We start from the raw sequence: 19,577 nt of genomic DNA on the forward strand, positions 1-19,577 counted from the left end.
CCTCAACTATCATAGATTGTCAGATTCCACTGAAAGGTGCAACACCAATTTATGCCAAATGAGAATCTGGTCCATTATCTCAGACTGAAGAATAACCCTGTTGAATTCACTTTACATTTAGCGTGTAACAGGATTTCATTAGACTGTCAATGTTCTCATATGATGTATTACAATCTCAAAGTTATCTCTGCACACCCTAGTTATTACAGCACTAAAGCTAAGAAATAAATGCTGTTTCTTTAACATTAAACTGAGTGGCAAACCCACAGGAGAAAGGAAATTCACTTATGTCTGGCACTCCCCAAATCACCTATTTCCATATTTCACATTTTGCAATATGTAATGCAACAGGTAACCACAACAGGGTGCACTACAGTAGTTATTCAAACTCATCTTTGAACACGTTTCAATTTGTGTTACTTTCTTAACAGAATGATATAAGGAGACCCAGTGTCAGCCCCTTATGACTGCACAAGGATAAGTACATAAGGATATAAGTTCATGCAAATAAACTAAGAAAAACTTTAAGTTGCTTTCTTTAAAGCAGATCTCTCAACTGCCACCAGCTTTCCTCCCATGGCTTTACACTGCATGACTGGGCCCTTTTAAAACAGCACTATCCTAAATCTAGTGAGGAACACAAGAGCACACTAGCTCTCTGGTACATCTATGCTGCTTTAATCATTTTAAATATGAAGAGGCTTCATCTCATGTTATGCACATAATAGAAACATCTGTGAAATCTTGTGGGAGGACCTGTGATCTTGTAAAACTGAATTAGCCTTATATCAGACTACAGCATACAGTATTCACACAGATAATATTAATTAACAGACACTAATTTTAAGAGTACACCTAGTCCATATTTACTAAGGTTCTAATACACTAACAAAACAAATATGTAAAAAGCAGCATCAAAACTCAACTAATTTTTTTCTTCTGCATTCAGTATACACACAGCACCACATGAAATTCTCTTTCCTGTTAGCTTGAAAAAACAGTTGCTTTTAGACTGAGAGCATAAACGTGTTTTATGCTAGAGCACAATTTTTTTTTTTTATGCCCAAGGCACAAAAACCATGGAAACAAGAGGTGTATTAATGGAAAGACTGATACAATCTCTGCTACAGTGGTGTCTCTATAGTTGAGTACAATGAGCTGTTGAGTACTTTCCGCATTTCAAACCTGTAGCCTAGGCTGGCTTTGCGCTTTATGTACTAGCCAGCTACTGAGGAATAACAGAGCAGAAACGCCCCCTTACAGACGGCCAACAAACAAAAGAGGATATAATAGGGGACAGAAAAGAGTCAACACCCAGAGGTTCCTTATTTGATCCGCTGTTTTATTACCAAACCCACAGCAGCACGGCAACTCCAATAAAGAGGAAAAAGGTCACCTGCTCCTAAGTGAAAATGGCGGGGGGGGGGGGTCGGTAAAGCTACACCCAAGACTGGAAGCTGGGACCCCCGGAGCTCATCACATTTAGCAAGTTGTGATGGAGAGCACCAAATGCAAAGGGGAGATGGACCCCCACAATCCCTGGGCCGGGGGGGGGGGGCAGTGTGTTTCTTTAACCTGCCCCATGAATCACTCTCCTGAGTGGAGGGGCCTAACCCGACCCCCCCCCCCCCCAATCTGCCAGGAGCCAGAGTGAGCTCAGGCAGCTCCGAGCCGGGCCCGGGGGAGGGTGTCACTGTCTCCCCTCGGCTGCGGGGAGGCCCGGGGCAGACGCCCCCCAACATGCGGGATTTCCTGGCGACAGGACGAGAAGTAGCTCAAAGAGGGGCCCCCCCACCAGGCCCGCGCCCCCCACCACCACGTCCCTTCCGCCCGCCCCACCCCCGGAGTGTGAGCCCCCCTCACAACGCCGCGAGCCCCCAGCCCCAGCCCGGCTCGCGCTCACTGCCCCGGGCCCGTCGCCTCGGCTCCCACCCCAGCCCCCTCTCCACAGCCCCGCTCACCTCGTCCATCCCCAGGGCCATGCCCTGCAGCTGCTCCTCGTCCTCCAGCAGCTCGTTGAGCTGACACAGGGTCAGACCCTCCAGGAGCCGCGTGTCCACCGCCATCCCGGCCGCTCCGCTCCGCTCCTCCGAGCCGCCGCCGCCGCCTGCTCCGCCCGGGCCCTGCTCCGGCAGCCGCCACCAAACCGGAAGTGCCGCTGCGGTTGCTCCCCGTGCGGGTGGGTCGAGGGAGACGCCCCGGCGCCCGCAGCGCCCTCTGCAGGAGAGGGACAGTTAGGGGGTGCGCGGGGTGGGAGGGGAGACACTAGCAGGGGAGCTGGGGGGGGTCACTGAGGGGAGATATTAGATGTGGAGCTGGGGGAGTCACTGAGGGGGAAACACGAGGGGAGCTGGGGGAGTCACTGAGAGGAGACACTAGGAGGGGAGCTGGGGGGGGTCACTGAGGGGGAGATATTAGATGAGGGGCTCAGTGAGGGGGAGACACTAGCAGGGGAGCTGGGGGGGTCACTGAGGGGCAGATACGAGGAAGGGAGCTGGGAGTCACTGAGAGAGGAGCAGGGGTCAGACACTTGGGGAAGACACTTGGAGGGGAGACACTTGGAGGGGAGCAGGGGACACTGATGGGAACTGGGTGAAGAGACTAAGGGAGAGAGTTGATGAGGGGGTGGATTCAGGGCAGCATTGAGGGTTTTGGGGGAGAGTGCAGTTGGGTCTGGGGAAAGCAGAGTCACTGGAGTATTGAGGACACAAAGAAGATAAGCAGGGAGTGATGGGGTTGGACAGACAGGACCATGGGGTTTGGGATACTCTAGGGGAAGGACTAGGCAATGGAGACTGAACTCCCCTCTTTGCCTTACATGTGGCTCCTTCAGGTCAGGGAGGAAGAAGCTTGCCCCTTCCCAAGCTGTACGTGTTCTGTGGATAACAATCTGGCACTTTCACCAGCACTAAACTACCCCCCCACCCCCACCCCCGCACAAATAAAAGGTACCAACCCTTTGATATTTTCAACATTACTAACCATTTAGGTCCATAACCATTCCACTCTACTCCGCGCTGATTAGGCCTCAACTGGAGTATTGTGTCCAGTTCTGGGCGCCACATTTCAGGAAGATGTGGACAAATTGGAGAAAGTCCAGAGAAGAGCAACAAAAATGATTAAAGGCCTAGAAAATATGACCTATGAGGGAAATTGAAAAAATTGGTTTTGTTTAATCTGGAGAAGAGAAGACTGAGAGGGGACATGATAATAGTCTTCAAGTACATAAAAGGTTGTTACACGGAGGGGGGAGAGAAATTGTTCTTCTTAACCTTTGAGGATAGGACAAGAAGCAATGGGCTTAAATTGCAGCAAGAGCAGTTTAGGTTGGACATTAGGAAAAACTTCCTAACTGTCAAAGTGGTTAAGCACTGGAATAAATTGCCTAGGGAGGTTGTGGAATCTCCATCACTGGGGATTTTTAAGAGCAGGTTGGACAAACACCCATCAGGGATGGTCTAGGTAAGGGGTGGGCAAACTACGACCTGCAAAAACTTATGCACATGCTCAAACCTAAACGTGTGTGTAAATATTTAGAGGATTGGGGCCTTAGGATTTATATTTAACACTAAATGACATAATGTGACCCTTAGTGGTTTACATTTTGTAAATAACAATACAGGGATGGAATGAACTTTTGCTTTATCATTTTTATTTAGTACAAAATCACAGAGTCAAATTTAAATTATGGGATTTATTGATGGGATTTATACTGACGCTTATCACCATAGCAGCTGAGCACCTGTGTAAAATCAACAGCAATAATTAATTCCCTAATGGACTTTCTGGTGGCTCTTGTACTTCTCCCTTTTTGAGGTCATAAGTCTGCATGGAGTAGTTTTTTGTTTGTTTGTTTGTTTTGGGTGGGGGGAGAGCTGGTAGAGGCATGGGAATAAAAGGGGTGTTTGAACTGTGACCATCACTTATGGTGGAAAGACTTTCTCAATGAGAAAGGCTTTGCCACCCTTCCTAAAGATGATCAGACTCTGGATTCATCTGCTCTTTACTGGAGGATTGTTCCTTAGTCAGATCCCTTCAACAGAGAATGTTTTGTCTCCAGCTCTAACGTACTTTGTCCTGAGCTTTAAGATCTGTATTGTCCAGAGGAGCTTAGCTGTCATGATGATTCATAGACTGAATTCAATCTTTTATGTACTTGGTTCTTGATCCATTTGGAGTTTTGAAAATTAGGACCAAAACTGGCATTGAAAGCTGACTGGGAGCCAGTTGAGGGCCTTGAGTTCAGGTCCATGGCATGAGCCATGGAAAAGGTGGGCATCGCATTCTGAACTAGCTGGCACCTGTCCATCATTTTCATGTTTAGTTTCAGATACAATGAGTTACAGCAGTGGTTTTCAACCTGTGGTCTGCAGACCCCTAAGATTTCCAAAGGGGTCTGCACCTCCATTTGAAATTTTGTAGGGTTCTGTAAATGAAAAAAGGTTTCAATAATCCAGACTAACACAATTACATGCATTTTTGTTCCCCTTTTGTTTATGACTGTACAGCTGTAAATTAGGAAGGAAAACTATACTTTAGCCACACTTCCTTACTAATTAAGCTCTTGACTGCATAAAGTCTCAAAAGAGTGACCACATTATTGTTCTCAAATCCAGATTTAGTACTCACTCATATAAAAATAGCTAATATAATATCTCGCCAAACTTTTGTCAGTGTATAAGTATCTTCCTATTTAAGGGTGGAATCACAGAACATATGCAAAGCTCTTTCCATCAAGCCTGCATTTCATATTAAATCAAAAATTGTTTAGAGACTATTATGTCAGCAAAAGCCTGGAGATTTAAAGATTCAGAACGACCACACCAGAAAGTTATGTGGCTCATGTTGGAATGTCTGCTTTAGTTTTAAAATTTGCTCATTTCTTCTGATTAATATATGTTAAGTACGTATGTTAAATATTTGTATAGCAGCAACATTATGAAATGTTTTATAGACTATGGGCAAATGTATTTCCTGGGTCAAATTATTACTAGACCAAATTAATTCCTGGTGTAACTCCATTGATGTTAATGGAGTTACACCAGGAATTAATTTGGTCTAGTAATAATTTGACCCAGGAAATCTCCAATTACTATAGTAGCTGATAACTAAAATTATGCCTAAAAATAGTTTACTGGATCAATATATTTTCCAGTCTGCATATTATGTAAGTACTGACTTATTGGAATGCTTAGCTAGTTAAAATATTTGCAGCTAAGAGGAGGGGACAAGTAGTGGTCATAAGGTCATTATCCTGTTTTTTGCCACCTTTGATGTGATGGAAGAAATACAGTTACCATATTAGGTCAAGCTTCTCTCTGGTGTATATCCATTGAAGTGTAATGAAGTCACATTTTAATTTATTGGAGTTATACCAAGGATGAAGTTGGCCCAAGATATCCTAGCAGACAGCTGAATGTATAGATAAAAAAAAATATGGTCTGTCGTCTGTCTAATACAACATACTCGGCTTCTTGACCTGAACAATCATTAGAGAGACAAGGTGGGTATGGTAATATCTTTTATTGGATTGACTTCTCTTGGTGAGAACAAGCTTTCAAGCTTACACAGAGCTCTTCTTCAGGTCTGAGAAACATACTCATCATATCACAGCTAAATACAAGGTGGAACAGATCGTTTGGCATAAGTAGTTAACACAAAGGACCATTCAAGGTGAAGTGGCCCATTAACTTCCCTCCAGTCACTGGGAAAAAAAGAAGGGAAGGGGAGAAAGCAATCATTGTAATTATTATTTATAGGCAAGCCACACAACCAACATACAACATGTACATTGTGCTTTTTGAAGAATCTCTCTGTTGTGTGTATATCCTCAACAGTGGGGGATGCTACATAAAGGGTAAATAAATGCTACTCATGAGCAATTTTCACCTGTGTGTTTACAGCTGACTGACATGAGCTGCTGCAGTATGACCTTGTTATTCAAAACCAGCAGATAGTTGCTATGACAACACCATATCGCGTAACATTTACGCACACACCCATCATAGCGGGAAAAATCAAATTTTAAAAAAGACAGTTGAGGAGAAATTAAATAGACGAGGGCTTAAAAAATAGACGTTATACCCTCCTTTATAAAGATATAAAGTAAGTGGGTATAACGTTATCAGGGTTACTTTATAAGCAGTATTGGGCAATGGTGTGGTTTAAGAGTGTGGGACGCTGATGGGTAAACCCAATTTTGCCAATCATTGTATGGTGTTGGGGAAGTTTCTCAGCCTTTGCCTATTTCCTCAGTTATAAAATTGGGGATTTCTTCATACCTCACAGGGGGATTGTAAGGAATAACAAATACTTGTAAACTGCTTTGAATTCATTGGGTAAAGCACTATCAATAATTTATTAGTCATATTACTAACTACCTGTTTAGGAAGATTCACTAGTTAGTTATTTGGTTTACAGTGGCACAGAGAGGCCCCAGTCAGGATCAGCCCACTTCCTCTCCCCCAGACTGCTGCACCAAGTGGGAGCTATGTGAAAATGGGGGTAGCTGTGAGTCTGCTAATCCAGCCATCAGTAAATCAGTTCTTCTAATTAGTCACACTTCACATTAGTAGCTTTTATTACATTAGAGTTAATAACCAGCTGATACATAATAGTGAAGTCATGGCAAAATGTACAGAGAGACTTGAACAAACTCATTAGCTCCGGGGCAGCGGCTCCTTTTGACCCTCTGCCCCCTCCCCCGCCCCCGTAGGCAGCCCAGGGGGCCTGCTGTAACATCACTGCCCCTTTTGTGCCCCCCATCCGCGGCCCTGACGGGTCCCCACTAGCAGCAGCACTTTAATGTCAGCTGAGTACGGGCTGGTAGCAGCAGCCACTTTTTACCAGTACGCCATACCAGCCTATACTGGCTTATTTTCAACCCCTGAGTACAACCCATATTGCTAATAACCTTTCTAACTGCTTAGTCAGACTTGTTTCAGAGCTATAGCTCTTGGGGTGGAGTTTCTGTTTATTGCAGCTTGCTGGGTGGCATTTTAGTCACCTTTAGCCCTACCTTCTTGGACACAGTTTGTGTGTAATTTAGCTTCCTAGCTAGCTGGGAGAGGCAACGGAGGTTAAAAGAGAGGTGAGATGAGACAGCAGAGTTCACCTGCTTTTGTATAAACATGTATTCCAGTCTTGACAGTTATGTGCAATTCCGTTCAGCCACATTAATGAAAGATAAAGGTATTGAGGCAGAATGGTCTCTTGGGCTGAGCACAGGGTTGGGTGTCAAGAACTCCAAAATCTTGCCTCTGTTGGGACACTGGGAGGGACGCCACACTTATCACGAACTGTGCGTGACAGGACATCAGACACTTAGGAGTGGTTCCTGTTTATCTTTCCTGGTATTACGTTTATGCTGACAGCATTTTATGAACATTAAGTTTGTTGCCATGCAAATTATGGAACACAGGCTCCTTTCCTTACAGCACTCAGTTATACAATCAAAACCCACAGGTGTAGTGAAATGGATTTCTCCCATATCCAGGGCACTTTTTCAATGGCTATCTATCAAAGTGCTTTCTTCTGGCAAGGGGAATTTATTTTCAGTAGAAAGGAATGAAAAGGCTCAAGATCAAAATGAAAATCATGTTGCATAGCATTTAATAAAGAATCCAACATTAGTATTAGAAAGAATCAGTATCCAGCCTATTTTATTAATATTAATATTGATGTATTTTTAAACATGATTCTGGATCTCCCTTTCTCACCTTGTATCATTTCAAGGTTATTTCTGGTACCAGCGCATATTTATTAGGTGTATCCATGTTTTGCAAGTCACCTTCTCAACAGCTTGTTTTGTCTGGAAAAACTGGTTAGTTACACAGAAACTGAATTGCAAATCTAATCTTTGGAGTCTATTAACCCTTGTAAGTCTGGTTGGTAAACACCATGTACATTGTTCAAGCTACCCTGTGACTTGTTAATTTCCTTGTTTATATTTAGGAAGAGGAGCCCCCATGTGCTTCTCTTCAGACTCCACATTCTAGTCAAAGACTGATTCTGTCATGTATCAAAACGATGTGACCATCCAGCATATTGGGGTAGAGACAGTGGTCCCAGTGCTAGTTGAGAGATCAAGAATTGATTGTCAGTGCCTTGCTTCTCAAGCTAGAAAGGGCAGGGAATGCTACAGAGGCAATACAGCAAGAGCCTAGTCCTGGACACGTTGGTCATCATAAATTCCCAGTGAAATCAGTGCACAAGACCTAGAAGCTAAAGTGCTCAGATCTGAAAAACAAAGGTATCTAGCAACTCAAATATTGAAACAGAGGTGCTTTGTGGATCTGTAATGTTTCCCCATACCTGTGTAACCAAACACTCCGATGCCTAACCGCTGAAATAAATACATGTTCTTATTTTGGCATAGTCAGATGTATTAGAATATACACGTACTGAAATAAACACAGCTGGGTTGATTCACCACACTATGTTTCCATGGTGATGTCAACAGGACATCCGCATTCATTGTCAGCGTGAAGGTACAGATGTAACCATGTGTTCACTGATGCGTGGCTATGACCACAGTATCTCACCTTGAATAGATTTTTGGTGGGGTCCTTCAGCATTTACACCAAACACAGCTGTGTTTATGCCAGTATGCACACAGCTCTTGGAAAGACATGAAATAGCTGTAGGAAGGAAAGTGCTACACATGCTCAGCATAGCAATTGCAATCATTCTGAACTTCTTTCCAAACCTAATTTCTTCCAGTGCTGCAGCATGTGCCTTCAGTATCAAGGTCAAGAGGTTAAGTTTTAAAACAAAGTCAGTTGAGTTATGTGTGTGGAAAATAAATACCCTTTATCTTAAAAGGAGAAGACTTCTTCTCCAGGATTGCATAACTCAACAGGGTCTGAACAGAGTGATGAATGAATGAGGGGGTTTCGAATAGAACAGCTAATTCACTATAGCAATGGTACAGGCACAATAAGAATAAAATACTTTGCAGACATCTTCAAAGTGCTTTAAAATGTTAACTGATACAAACATCCCTGTGAGGCACTAGTATCCCCATTTTATAGATGGGGTAACACTGGAAGTTGTGAGTTTGTATGTTCATGGAAGGCAGAATGTATTATACACTTGCAGTGATCTGTAAATATTAATTATTTAAGTACTTGCCCAAGTCAAAAAAACAGAGTCAGTCTTAGAGCTGCCATTAATATCCTGACTTTTAGTCTGGGATCATACCAAGGCACCAAAGCTAGAAGGAAATCTTAGGGACCATAGCATAAAGAAAGATCCAGGCCTACTTGTGATTTGACAGGATAACTTAGGGCATTCACAAACCTTAACATTTAACCCTATCCAGAAAAAATGCCTTGAGTTGTTCTACTGTATAGCAGGGAGTCCAGCATCTGTGGCAATGAATACCTAGAAAAGTCAAAATCTGATGTCAGGTCAGACTGTTGCCATTGATATGGCCAGTTTGCAGTTTCCAATGTGTTCTTAGGATCTAAGCATCTGGAGCAATAATACAAATGAGATTATTATAATAAGCCTGGGAACCAAGATTCCTATTTGGGTGCATTTTAACATAACACTCTGCAGGCTCAGGTTCAGTACAGTCTTTGAGAGTGCTGGCATTGCAATGAAATGTATTACAGTTTACATACCCCATTTAATTTTTTATAGGACTCTCCAGCTCACCCATGCACCTCTGGCTCTGTTTTCCAGCATCCCATTTGTTAGCTGGCACTTTATTTTTTTTTAACCTAGGATTGTTCTAAATAGCACTTCATAGGCAAAGGCAGCATTCTCTAGGTCCATTAATCATATTTCTCAGACTTTGCAAGAGTAGAAATTTACTCCACTTTTAAGGACTATTGGCCACATTTTGTTCCTAGTATCAGAGGGGTAGCCGTGTTAGTCTGGATCTGTAAAAAAAAAAAAAAAAAAAGCAACAGAGTGAATGGGTGAATACCCATGCGTCTGACGAAGTGGGCATTCACCCCCAAAAGCTTATGCTCCAATACATCTGTTAGTCTTAAAGGTGCCACAGGACTCTCTGTTGATTTTGTTCCTAGTTAAATGGATGTAAATGCAGAGTTATCCCTACCCCTTTCAGCTTCTACATTGGGTCCATACACCTGTCACATCTATAGAATAATTTTCTGCAATCAGGTATGTGCCTAGCTATTTACTGTGGAAATGTCCGTAGAATGGTACAGATGACTCTCTAGAACAGTGGCTCTCAAACTTTTTTACTGGTGAACCCTTTCACATATCAGAGCGGTAGCCGTGTTAGTCTGAATCTGTAAAGAGCAACAGAGGGACCTGTGGCACCTTTAAGACTAACAGAAGTATTGGGAGCATAAGCTTTTGTGGGTAAGAACCTTGCATCTGAAGAAGTGAAGTTCTTACCCGTGAAAGCTTATGCTCCCAATACTTCTGTTAGTCTTAAAGGTGCCACAGGACCCTCTGTTCCCTTTCACATAGCAAGCCTCTGAGTGCGACCCCCCCCATAAATTAAAAACACTTTTTTATATATTTAACACCATTATAAATGATGGAGGCAAAGCAGGGTTTGGGGTGGAGGTTGACAGCTTGCGACCCCCATGTAATCACCTCACAAGCCCCTAAGGGGTCCTGACCCTCAGTTTGAGAACCTCTGCTCTAGAATGAGGCAGAATTTCACAAGCACCGGAAGATAAAACAAAAGATTGTACTAGGAATGGCATCACCCTTGGGTTACCTTTGAATTCCAAGTCCCAGACTTTTATCACATTACAAAGGCTGGATACTAAAGATAGAGCTGGTCATGGGGCACATTGCTTTGTGAAATGATGAGATAATATCACACAGAAGGGCAGACATACTAACCAAATGAGAGACAGAATAAAAACAAGTCATGAAGCTGATTACACCTACTGTTAGGATTCAATATGATTAGCTGATGTTCAGCATAACCTGATCCTTGTAGGTAATGCATCTCATCATTCCCAATGACAGGGCCAGAAAGGTATGTGGTTGTATTCACAAGTTGTCTCGTTAAAAATAACCTGCAACTTATTTGTAAATGAATCAAGCCTTGAGACGCTGGTTATGAAGTTGAACGGCAGAGGTAGTATTTTATTTTTAAAGTATCCCCTTTGAGGACACTAAAACAGTTTGTAAAATGTCACTTTAAAAATAAAAAATAACAACATTGCAAACGAGAAAGCTGCCATGAAGTATTACAGAGCAGCATCCAAACCCCGGAAAGTAATTAACACGAGCGCTAAAGTGCTTGAGGTCATTAAATAATTGCGCAACCTGAATCAATCTTCCCTGTATAAGATACAATTAATGCTATTTTTAAACTAGCACCTTGCTGGCTGCATAAACATTCCTGCCAATCTTTATGGAGTGGTAGTAAGATTGGACCAGATCCACTAGTGTTGTATGCAGTTAGAAATGGTATCTTTCTTTCTGCCCTCCGACTAATAAAATAAATAAATAAATAACAAAAATAATCAAAGAACTAAATGTGGAATTCAGGCAGTTGCAGTTAGATTTCAAGGAACGCGGCTGTTTGGATTTCTCATGCACTGTCACTGCTAGAAGCATAGCCCATAGTTGAATGGGGCCTAGGTAGGGTTTATAAAGTGCCATCATTTATATTTTATGCCTGGTTTTAGGTAATATTTCTCAACCTGGCACTGAAATTGTGAATTTAAAAACAAACATAAGACTGACTGGCTTTCAATGGACGATGGAGCCAGACAGAAACCATGCTGGTGCCCATAGAGATAGAGCCATTTTAAAAAAATTAACCAAGCTATGGTAAAATTTTACATCCTTTACAAACAAAAAAATCACCAAACTCCATCAGCGATTCAGAAGGCAGGATTTGCCGGTGGGCCCCTGGCTCACTGCAATTAAGCTAATAAAAGCTCTGCATGGTAGTGGTTTAGACCAGAACCTGAACCTGCAGACACTCTGTGCAGAACTCTCAGATTTGAATAAGAGTTCTGCACTTCGGAGCTGATCCAGCTCCCATTGAAACCAATGGGAGTCTTTCCATTGACTTCACTGAGTGTGGGATTGGCACCAGACTGACTGCAGGATCAAGCTCTTACTTTATGTTCAATGTCTCCCTACCAATTCACAGAACTACCTCCTGAAGTTCCTTAAGAGGGTTCATTCTTCCCCTCCATGCATGTGGATAACACCCATTACAATGAACAGCAGTTAAACAGGCATATCAGTGAGAGAACAGACCTCATCAACTGCCTTGGGAATTGCTGACTCTAAGAAAAGAAACCCAGTAGAAATACCTGGGAATTGCTAAAGACCCAACTCCCCTTAATAAACCAGGCCCATTGTTTCCCTGTTTTACCAGTCTGCCTACTGGAAGGTTAGTATGCGTGACTAGTAAACAGGCCTTGTTTAATGTGTCCGAGTCTGGACTACAGTGGACTCCTGTTTCAGCATCCCAGCAAGAATCTTGCATGGAATCCCTGGTGCTCTCTCACTTGTGAGCTACAGGATTGTAACCATCCTGTCTCAATCCAGAGAGAGCATGTCACACCCTGAACTCTTCATCCAGTCCTCCCGGCGGCTTCATCGAATGTCCACTGGCAGCAGCTAAGCTAGTCTCCAGATGATAGCCGTCCCCTGTGCCAGTTTTGAGCCCGAGGATCTGTCTCTGCACCAGCTTGGAATAAAGGCCGCCTTCTTCCATGAGCTCCTTGTGCATTCCCTGCTGCACCACTCGGCCCTTGTCTAAAACAATGATGTTGTGTGCCTTCTCGACAGTGCTCAGCCTGTGGGCTATGACAAGTACAGCGTGGTTCTGCAAGTCACCATAAATTGCTTGCTGAATCTGTTTGGGGGATGGGGGTTGGGAAGGGAAGAGATTAACACACAAATGTCACTGTTACCCATGGGGGGGGGGAGGGCAGGTTAGAGTGTCTTTTACGACTCCTTACTAAGAAATCTGCAATAACAGATTTATTCTCCTCTGGATACACATGGATCTATTAACAGGATGTCCCATTAGTATTAATGGGAAATAAGCATGAATATCACTGCTCTGGATGGACTACTTATTCCTAAGCACTCCCTCAAACTGCTCAAAATTCAACTCACAAATCCCATCCGTGCAATGCAGCAGCAGCAGCTGCTGCAGCCACCAACTGGTCTGGTGGATCTAGAGGTTACAGCCCTGATTCCGCAGGGTGAACTCTCATTAGGACTGGGCCCTGAATTTAGAAGCCCTTCTATAGTGGCAGGGGCTGAAAGAAGCTTGCACCTACTAAATGCAGTGCTTTGGAAAAAAGGGGATATTGGCTGGCTGAGCATCAATAAAGGCAGCATCACAAAAAAATGACATTTTTCTTAACATAGTAAGGCAGCCAGTTATGTTAGGTATGTGTCAAATGGACACACCTTCTACCTGCTTGGAAACAAAGATGGCCGTAGTCTCACAGCTGTCATCATTAATAAAGCAGCTGGCTGTCATCAGTACTAATCCTGAAACGCATTCATGTTACACAAATACAAACCTGTATTTCCATTTGACTAGAGCCAGTTTCAGCCTTTTGTATATTTCAGTGGGACTTTCAGGCAGGCCCTTCCAAACTACAAAGTCCCATCTGTTTGTGTGTGGACGTTAATGAACCCACACACATTTATTAAGAATTAAGATTTGCCTCAGTAACTATAGTCAAAACTTCCCCTCCATCCCGCTGCTGTGGAGTGTGGCAGGTGCTGCACTCTGTCCTAGAAGTGGCTGCATTTCAATGGTTGGAAGTTTGCATAATGCCGTGGGATAAATGTAAGGTATATTATATTAAACATCCTTCCACTGCCAGCTTCAACATTTCAGAGCCACTTTCTCTTAACCGCAGGGATCATGCTGTTTTGGGACAGGCACTGTAGACTACACCTCTTGCTATGGTGCCTCATATTAAGTTGCATTGTGTACTGAGATGATAGTGTACAAGTTCAGAATACAATGCATCTAACCGCTCCTAACAGTGTTCCAGGCTCACTGTACTGCACTGTAGCATCAGCATGAGATATGCCCTTAGGTCCTGCTGTGGGATTTCAGCTCTACAGTCTGACTCAGATGAGTGCTACCAACTGAGTCATTCCGACATGAGGTATTCAAAGCAGTTGCAGTCAACCGTGGATCTCAAGTCCCCGCATTTTTGCTGAATTGTTCAGTAGATCTGCAGTCATATTACCTCCTCGAGCTGTGATTTCATCAGATCCCTGAAAGCAAAGCAAGTCTGGGGAAAATCACTACAGTAACTCCTCACTTTAAAAGGGGAGGGATAGCTCAGTGGTTTGAGCATTGGCCTGTGAAACCAGGGTTGTGAGTTCAATCCTTGAGGGGGCCACTTAGGGATCTGGGGCAAAAATCAGTACTTGGTCCTGCTAGTGAAGGCAGGGGGCTGGACTTGATGACCTTTCAAGGTCCCTTCCAGCTCTATGAGATAGGTCTCTCTCTCTATATATAAAACGTTGTCCTGGTTAACATTGTTTTGTCGCTGATCTATTAGAGAACATGCGCGTTTAAAGTAGCGCAATGCTCCCTTATAACGTTGTTTGGCAGCTGCCTGCTTTGTCCACTGCTTGCAGAAAGAGCAGCCTGTTGGAGCTAGCTGGTGGGGGCTTGGAACCAGAGTGGGCTGGCAGCCCCGGTCCCCTAAGTTCCCTGTGCGGCTGCCTCCCAGCAGGCTATCAATTGCCAGGCAGTTCAGGTGTCCCTCCCACAAGTGCCGTGTGCTACTCCTGCCCTCTGCCTTGGAGCTGCTCCCGGGACCTTGCTGTGCAGGGTGTGGGGGGGAAGAGGGGTGCTGATGTCAGGGTGTCCTCCTCCCCCTGCTCCTGCACCCCATTTCCACAGAGCACGGGGTACAGGACTCAGGATGGAGGGAGCTTGCTGGCAGCAGCTGCTGTCTCAACTTGCTGATCTACTTAAAAAGGCAGTGTACTTAGAGTGGGGTCAGCGTACTTAAAGGAGCAATGCACGTCTGTCTCACACACACATGCACCCCCCAGCACTTTGGAAAGTGGAGGGAGCGGTGCACTCCAGTGGGATAGCGTGGGTTCATCATCACGTTCAGTTTCTGCAGGGAATGTTTGCAGCCACTGCCAAGCCTCTGTAGTGTCTCCTCCATTCCTGCTGCCTTGTAGAGTGAGGCTACATTAACAACAATATGTTAACCCTTGAGGGCTCAGCCAAGTGCTAGTTAATCATTTCGCAGCAAGACATTCCCTGGGAAATATCCCACCCACTGACTCCACCACCTCAACCAAGCTTCACAAGCATCATTACTGTGTACAGTATTAAATTGTTTGTTTAAAACTTATACTCTGTGTGTGTGTGTGATATATATATATATATATATATATCACACACACACACACACACACACAGAGTATATATATATATACACACACACACACACACACACACACAGATTTTTGTCTGGTGAAAAAAATTTCCCTGGAACCTAACTCCCCCATTTACATTAATTCTGTGGGGAAATTGGATTCACTTAACATCGTTTTGCTTAAAGTAGCATTTTTCAGGAACAGAACTACACCGTTAAGTGAGGAGTTACTGTACTCAGATGGGAGCTCTCTATGGAAAATGGAGGTGCTGCAGAAAGTGGCGCTGGCGATTCACCAACTTTCCTTCAAGATGGCACCCAAGCAATATCCCAACATGTTAGGGGACGCTGTGGTACCAAGGAGTCATATCAGACTAGACAAAGGCTCTGACTGCTCACTGTCCCTGAAGGCTCCCTGGGTACTGTTGGCAAGAGCAGAGAGGCTCATTCTGGTGTCTTGGCTACATTCCAGCTCAGGCAATTATATTCTGTCTTACTGCAGTTTCACCAGGATACAGTTTTCTCCACTCCCTCACCTAAGCTGTTGTGTAATGTTGCTGTGCACTGTTTAACTTCTTCCCTGGGCAAAGCGATTTGTATCGAACCTGAATTAGTCTTGCTATGTTATAGATGCCAGATCATTCCCTCTGTAATGGTTACAATCTTGTTTGAAAGAAGATAAAGCGGAAATTAGTTTCTAATTCTCACCTGCTCATACAATTGCCAGATGTTAAGAAGGCAACACATTATGTCCAGACTATGCAGGCCCACCATCTAGAAATTGCAGCTCCCGTCTCTGCCCGTCTGTACCCCAAGTCCAGACTTAACTCCTATTTATTTCCTGGAATAAACTGAATTAGCCCTACTAACCGTGTGTTCACTCTCTGCATCCAGGGCACTTGTGGCTTCATCTAGGATTAGGACTGGGGGGGCTCGGATCAAAGCCCTTGCAATAGCCACTCTCTGCTTCTGGCCACCAGACAGCTGGGCTCCTTTTTCACCAGCTTCTGTTGGATGAAAGGCGGGGGGGGAGGGGGGGGGAAAATGAGACAAAAAAAATCAAGATGTATCATTGGATTCAGATTTCTTTCAGTACACCCCTGTGAGGTAAGGCAGTGCGATTTTCCCTATGGGGAACTAAGTTGCAGAGAGATTCAGAGATTCCAAGACCAGATGGAACTACTGTGATCATCTACCTCCTGTATAACACAGGTCAGAGAACTTCCCCAAAGTAACTCCTAGAGCAGATCTTTTAGTAGTAACATCCAATCTTGCTTATAAATAGTCAGTGAAGCAGAATCCACCATGACCCTTGATAAACTGTTCCAATAGTTAGTTACCCTAAGGCTAAGTGACTTGCCCAAAGTGACATAGGAAGTCAATTCCCTGCTCTGCCACTGAACTGCAGTCTCCCAAGTCCTAGGCTAGTGCCCTAATGCGCCTCATCCCTACGCTGAAAGGACTGCATCAAGGGAACTGGGGGGTGGGGGGAGTCATTCAATCTCGATGGCCTGAGCCTCTTCAGTCCTTGGCACCTCTTCCCAGACTGCAAACAGGGACACGGGTATGTCTACACTACGAAATTAGTTCGAATTTATAGAAGCCGGTTTTATTGAAATCGGTTGTATACAGCCGATTGTGTATGTCCACACAATAAAATGCTCTAGGTGCTCTAGTCGGCAGACCGCGTCCACAGTACGAGGCTAGCGTCGACTTCCGGAGCATTGCACTATGGGTAGCTATCCCACAGCTATCCCACAGTTCCCGCAGTCTCTGCCGCCCCTTGGAATTCTGGGTTGAGATCCCAATGCCCGGATGATGCAAAACAGTGTCGCGGGCGGTTCTGGGTACATGTCGTCAGGCCCCTCCCCCCTCGTCACAGCAACGGCAGACAATAGATTCGCGCCTTTTTACCTGGGTTACCTGTGCAGACAACATACCACGGCAAGCATGGAGCCCGCTCAGCTCAGCTGAGCTCACCGTCACCATATGTCCTCTGGGTGCCGGCAGACGTGGGACTGCATTGCTACACAGCAGCAGCTGCTAACTGCCTTTTGGCGGTAGACGGTGTAGCATGAGTGATAGCCGTGGGGCTGGCAGCCGTAGTGCTGCATTGCACCAGCCCCTTGCAGGCGATGGTATATTATGACTGGTACCCGTCGTCGTCGTACTGGTATGGCTGTCAATCATGGCCACCTGGGCAGACATGCTACTGTTTCGATGATGACGGTTACCAGTCATAATATACTATTTTCTGCCAATTGCCCAATATTGTCTGCTAAGCACCCAGAAGAGGCCGAGGGCGATGCTGGGTGCTGGCGGACGTGGGGCTGGCAGACGTGGGGCTGCATTGCTACGCAGCAGCCCCTTGCCTTTTGGCAGATGATGGCATATTATGATTGGTACCCGTCATCGTCATACTGGTATGGCTGTCACTCATGCTGCAGCGTCGGCTGCCACCTTAAGATGTAAAAAATAGATTTGTTCTGTGTTCATTTGCTTCCCCTTCCTCCGTGAAATCAACGGCCTGCTAAGCCCAGGGTTTCCAGTTTAATCTTTGGGGGGACCATTCTGTGTGACAGTTGTTTGTGTTTCTCCCTGTTCCTGTACCTGTACGCCATGTCGTCACTCGGCCCTCCCTCCCTCCCGCCCTCCTTCTCCTGGTCCATCAGATACTACTTTCGCGCCTTTTTTCTGACCAGGCGCCATAGCTAGCACTGGGATCATGGAGCCCGCTCAGATCACCGCGGCAATTATGAGCACTATGAACACCACGCGCATTGTCCTGGAGTACATGCAGAGCCAGAACATGCCAAGGCGAAACCCGGACCAGGCGAGGAGGCGATTGCAGCGCGGCGACGAGAGTGATGAGGAAATTGACATGGCCATAGACCTCTCACAAGGCACAGGCCCCAGCAATGTGGAAATCATGGTGTTACTGGGGCAGGTTGATACCGTGGAACGCCGATTCTGGGCCCGGGAAACAAGCACAGACTGGTGGGACCGCATCGTGCTGCAGGTATGGGACGATTCCCAGTGGCTGCGAAACTTTCGCATGCGTAAGGGCACTTTCATGGAACTTTGTGACTTGCTTTCCCCTGCCCTGAAACGCCAGGATACCAAGATGAGAGCAGCCCTCACAGTTGAGAAGCGAGTGGCAATAGCCCTGTGGAAGCTTGCAACGCCAGACAGCTACCGGTCAGTCGGGAATCAATTTGGAGTGGGCAAATCTACTGTGGGGGCTGCTGTGATCCAATTTGCCAGGGCAATGAAAGACCTGGTGATAGCAAGGGTAGTGACTCTGGGCAACGTGCAGTCAATAGTGGATGGTTTTGCTGAAATGGGATTCCCAAACTGTGGCGGGGCCATAGACGGAACCCATATCCCTATCTTGTCACCGGAGCACCAAGCCACCGACTACATAAACCGCAAGGGGTACTTTTCAATGCTGCTGCAAGCCCTGGTGGATCACAAGGGACGTTTCACCAACATCAACGTGGGATGGCCGGGAAAGGTACATGATGCTCGCGTCTTCAGGAACTCTGCTCTGTTTCGAAAGCTGGAGGAAGGGATTTTCTTCCCGGACCAGAATGTGACCATTGGGGATGTTGAAATGCCTATCGTGATCCTTGGGGACCCAGCCTACCCCTTAATGCCATGGCTCATGAAGCCATACACAGGCAGCCTGGACAGGAGTCAGGACCTGTTCAACTACAGGCTGAGCAAGTGCCGAATGGTGGTGGAATGTGCATTTGGACGTTTAAAAGCGCGCTGGCGCAGCTTACTGACTCGCTCAGACCTCAGCGAAAAGAATATCCCCATTGTTATTGCTGCTTGCTGTGCGCTCCACAATATCTGTGAGAGTAAGGGGGAGACATTTATGGCGGGGTGGGAGGTTGAGGCAACTCGCCTGGCCGCTGATTACGCGCAGCCAGACACCAGGGCGGTTAGAGGAGCACAGCAGGGCGCGGTGCGCATCAGAGAAGCTTTGAAAACGAGTTTTGTGACTGGCCAGGCTACTGTGTGAAACTTCTGTTTGTTTCTCCTTGATGAACCCTCCAACCCCCCCCCCGACCCGGTTCACTCTACTTCCCTGTAAACCAACCACCCCACCCCACCCTCCCCTCCCCTCCCGCTTGCAGAGGCAATAAAGTCATTGTTTTTTCACATTCATGCATTCTTTATTAGTTCCTTACAGAGGTAGGGGGATAATTGCCAAGGTAGCAGGGATGGGTGGGG

At 45.4% G+C, this 19,577-nt stretch overlaps 2 protein-coding genes across 4 annotated transcripts in view; both read right to left on the bottom strand.

Annotated features, from left to right (window-relative positions):
* Nucleotides 1-2,142, bottom strand: part of VPS37B (VPS37B subunit of ESCRT-I) — a 27,013-nt gene extending 24,871 nt beyond the window's left edge. Inside the window, exon 1 of one of the 2 annotated variants that reach the window (XM_034790931.1) lies at nucleotides 1,962-2,142. In XM_034790931.1, the coding sequence (XP_034646822.1) occupies nucleotides 1,962-2,066 (105 nt within the window). In that variant the 5' untranslated portion in view covers nucleotides 2,067-2,142. The remainder of the gene's footprint in view (nucleotides 1-1,961) is intronic. The other variant, XM_034790932.1, reaches the window with a different exon arrangement.
* An 8,914-nt stretch (nucleotides 2,143-11,056) lies between these two features.
* ABCB9 (ATP binding cassette subfamily B member 9) overlaps nucleotides 11,057-19,577 on the bottom strand; it is a 32,684-nt gene continuing 24,163 nt past the window's right edge. For both annotated transcript variants that reach the window (XM_034791180.1, XM_034791179.1), the window contains 2 exons: nucleotides 16,209-16,345; nucleotides 11,057-12,817 (listed from right to left, as the gene is read on the bottom strand). In XM_034791180.1, the coding sequence (XP_034647071.1) occupies nucleotides 12,518-12,817; nucleotides 16,209-16,345 (437 nt within the window). In that variant the 3' untranslated portion in view covers nucleotides 11,057-12,517. The remainder of the gene's footprint in view (nucleotides 12,818-16,208; nucleotides 16,346-19,577) is intronic.

Source organism: Trachemys scripta, chromosome 15 (assembly GCF_013100865.1).
Source record: "Trachemys scripta elegans isolate TJP31775 chromosome 15, CAS_Tse_1.0, whole genome shotgun sequence".
In the NCBI taxonomy this organism is placed as follows: Eukaryota; Metazoa; Chordata; order Testudines; family Emydidae; genus Trachemys; species Trachemys scripta.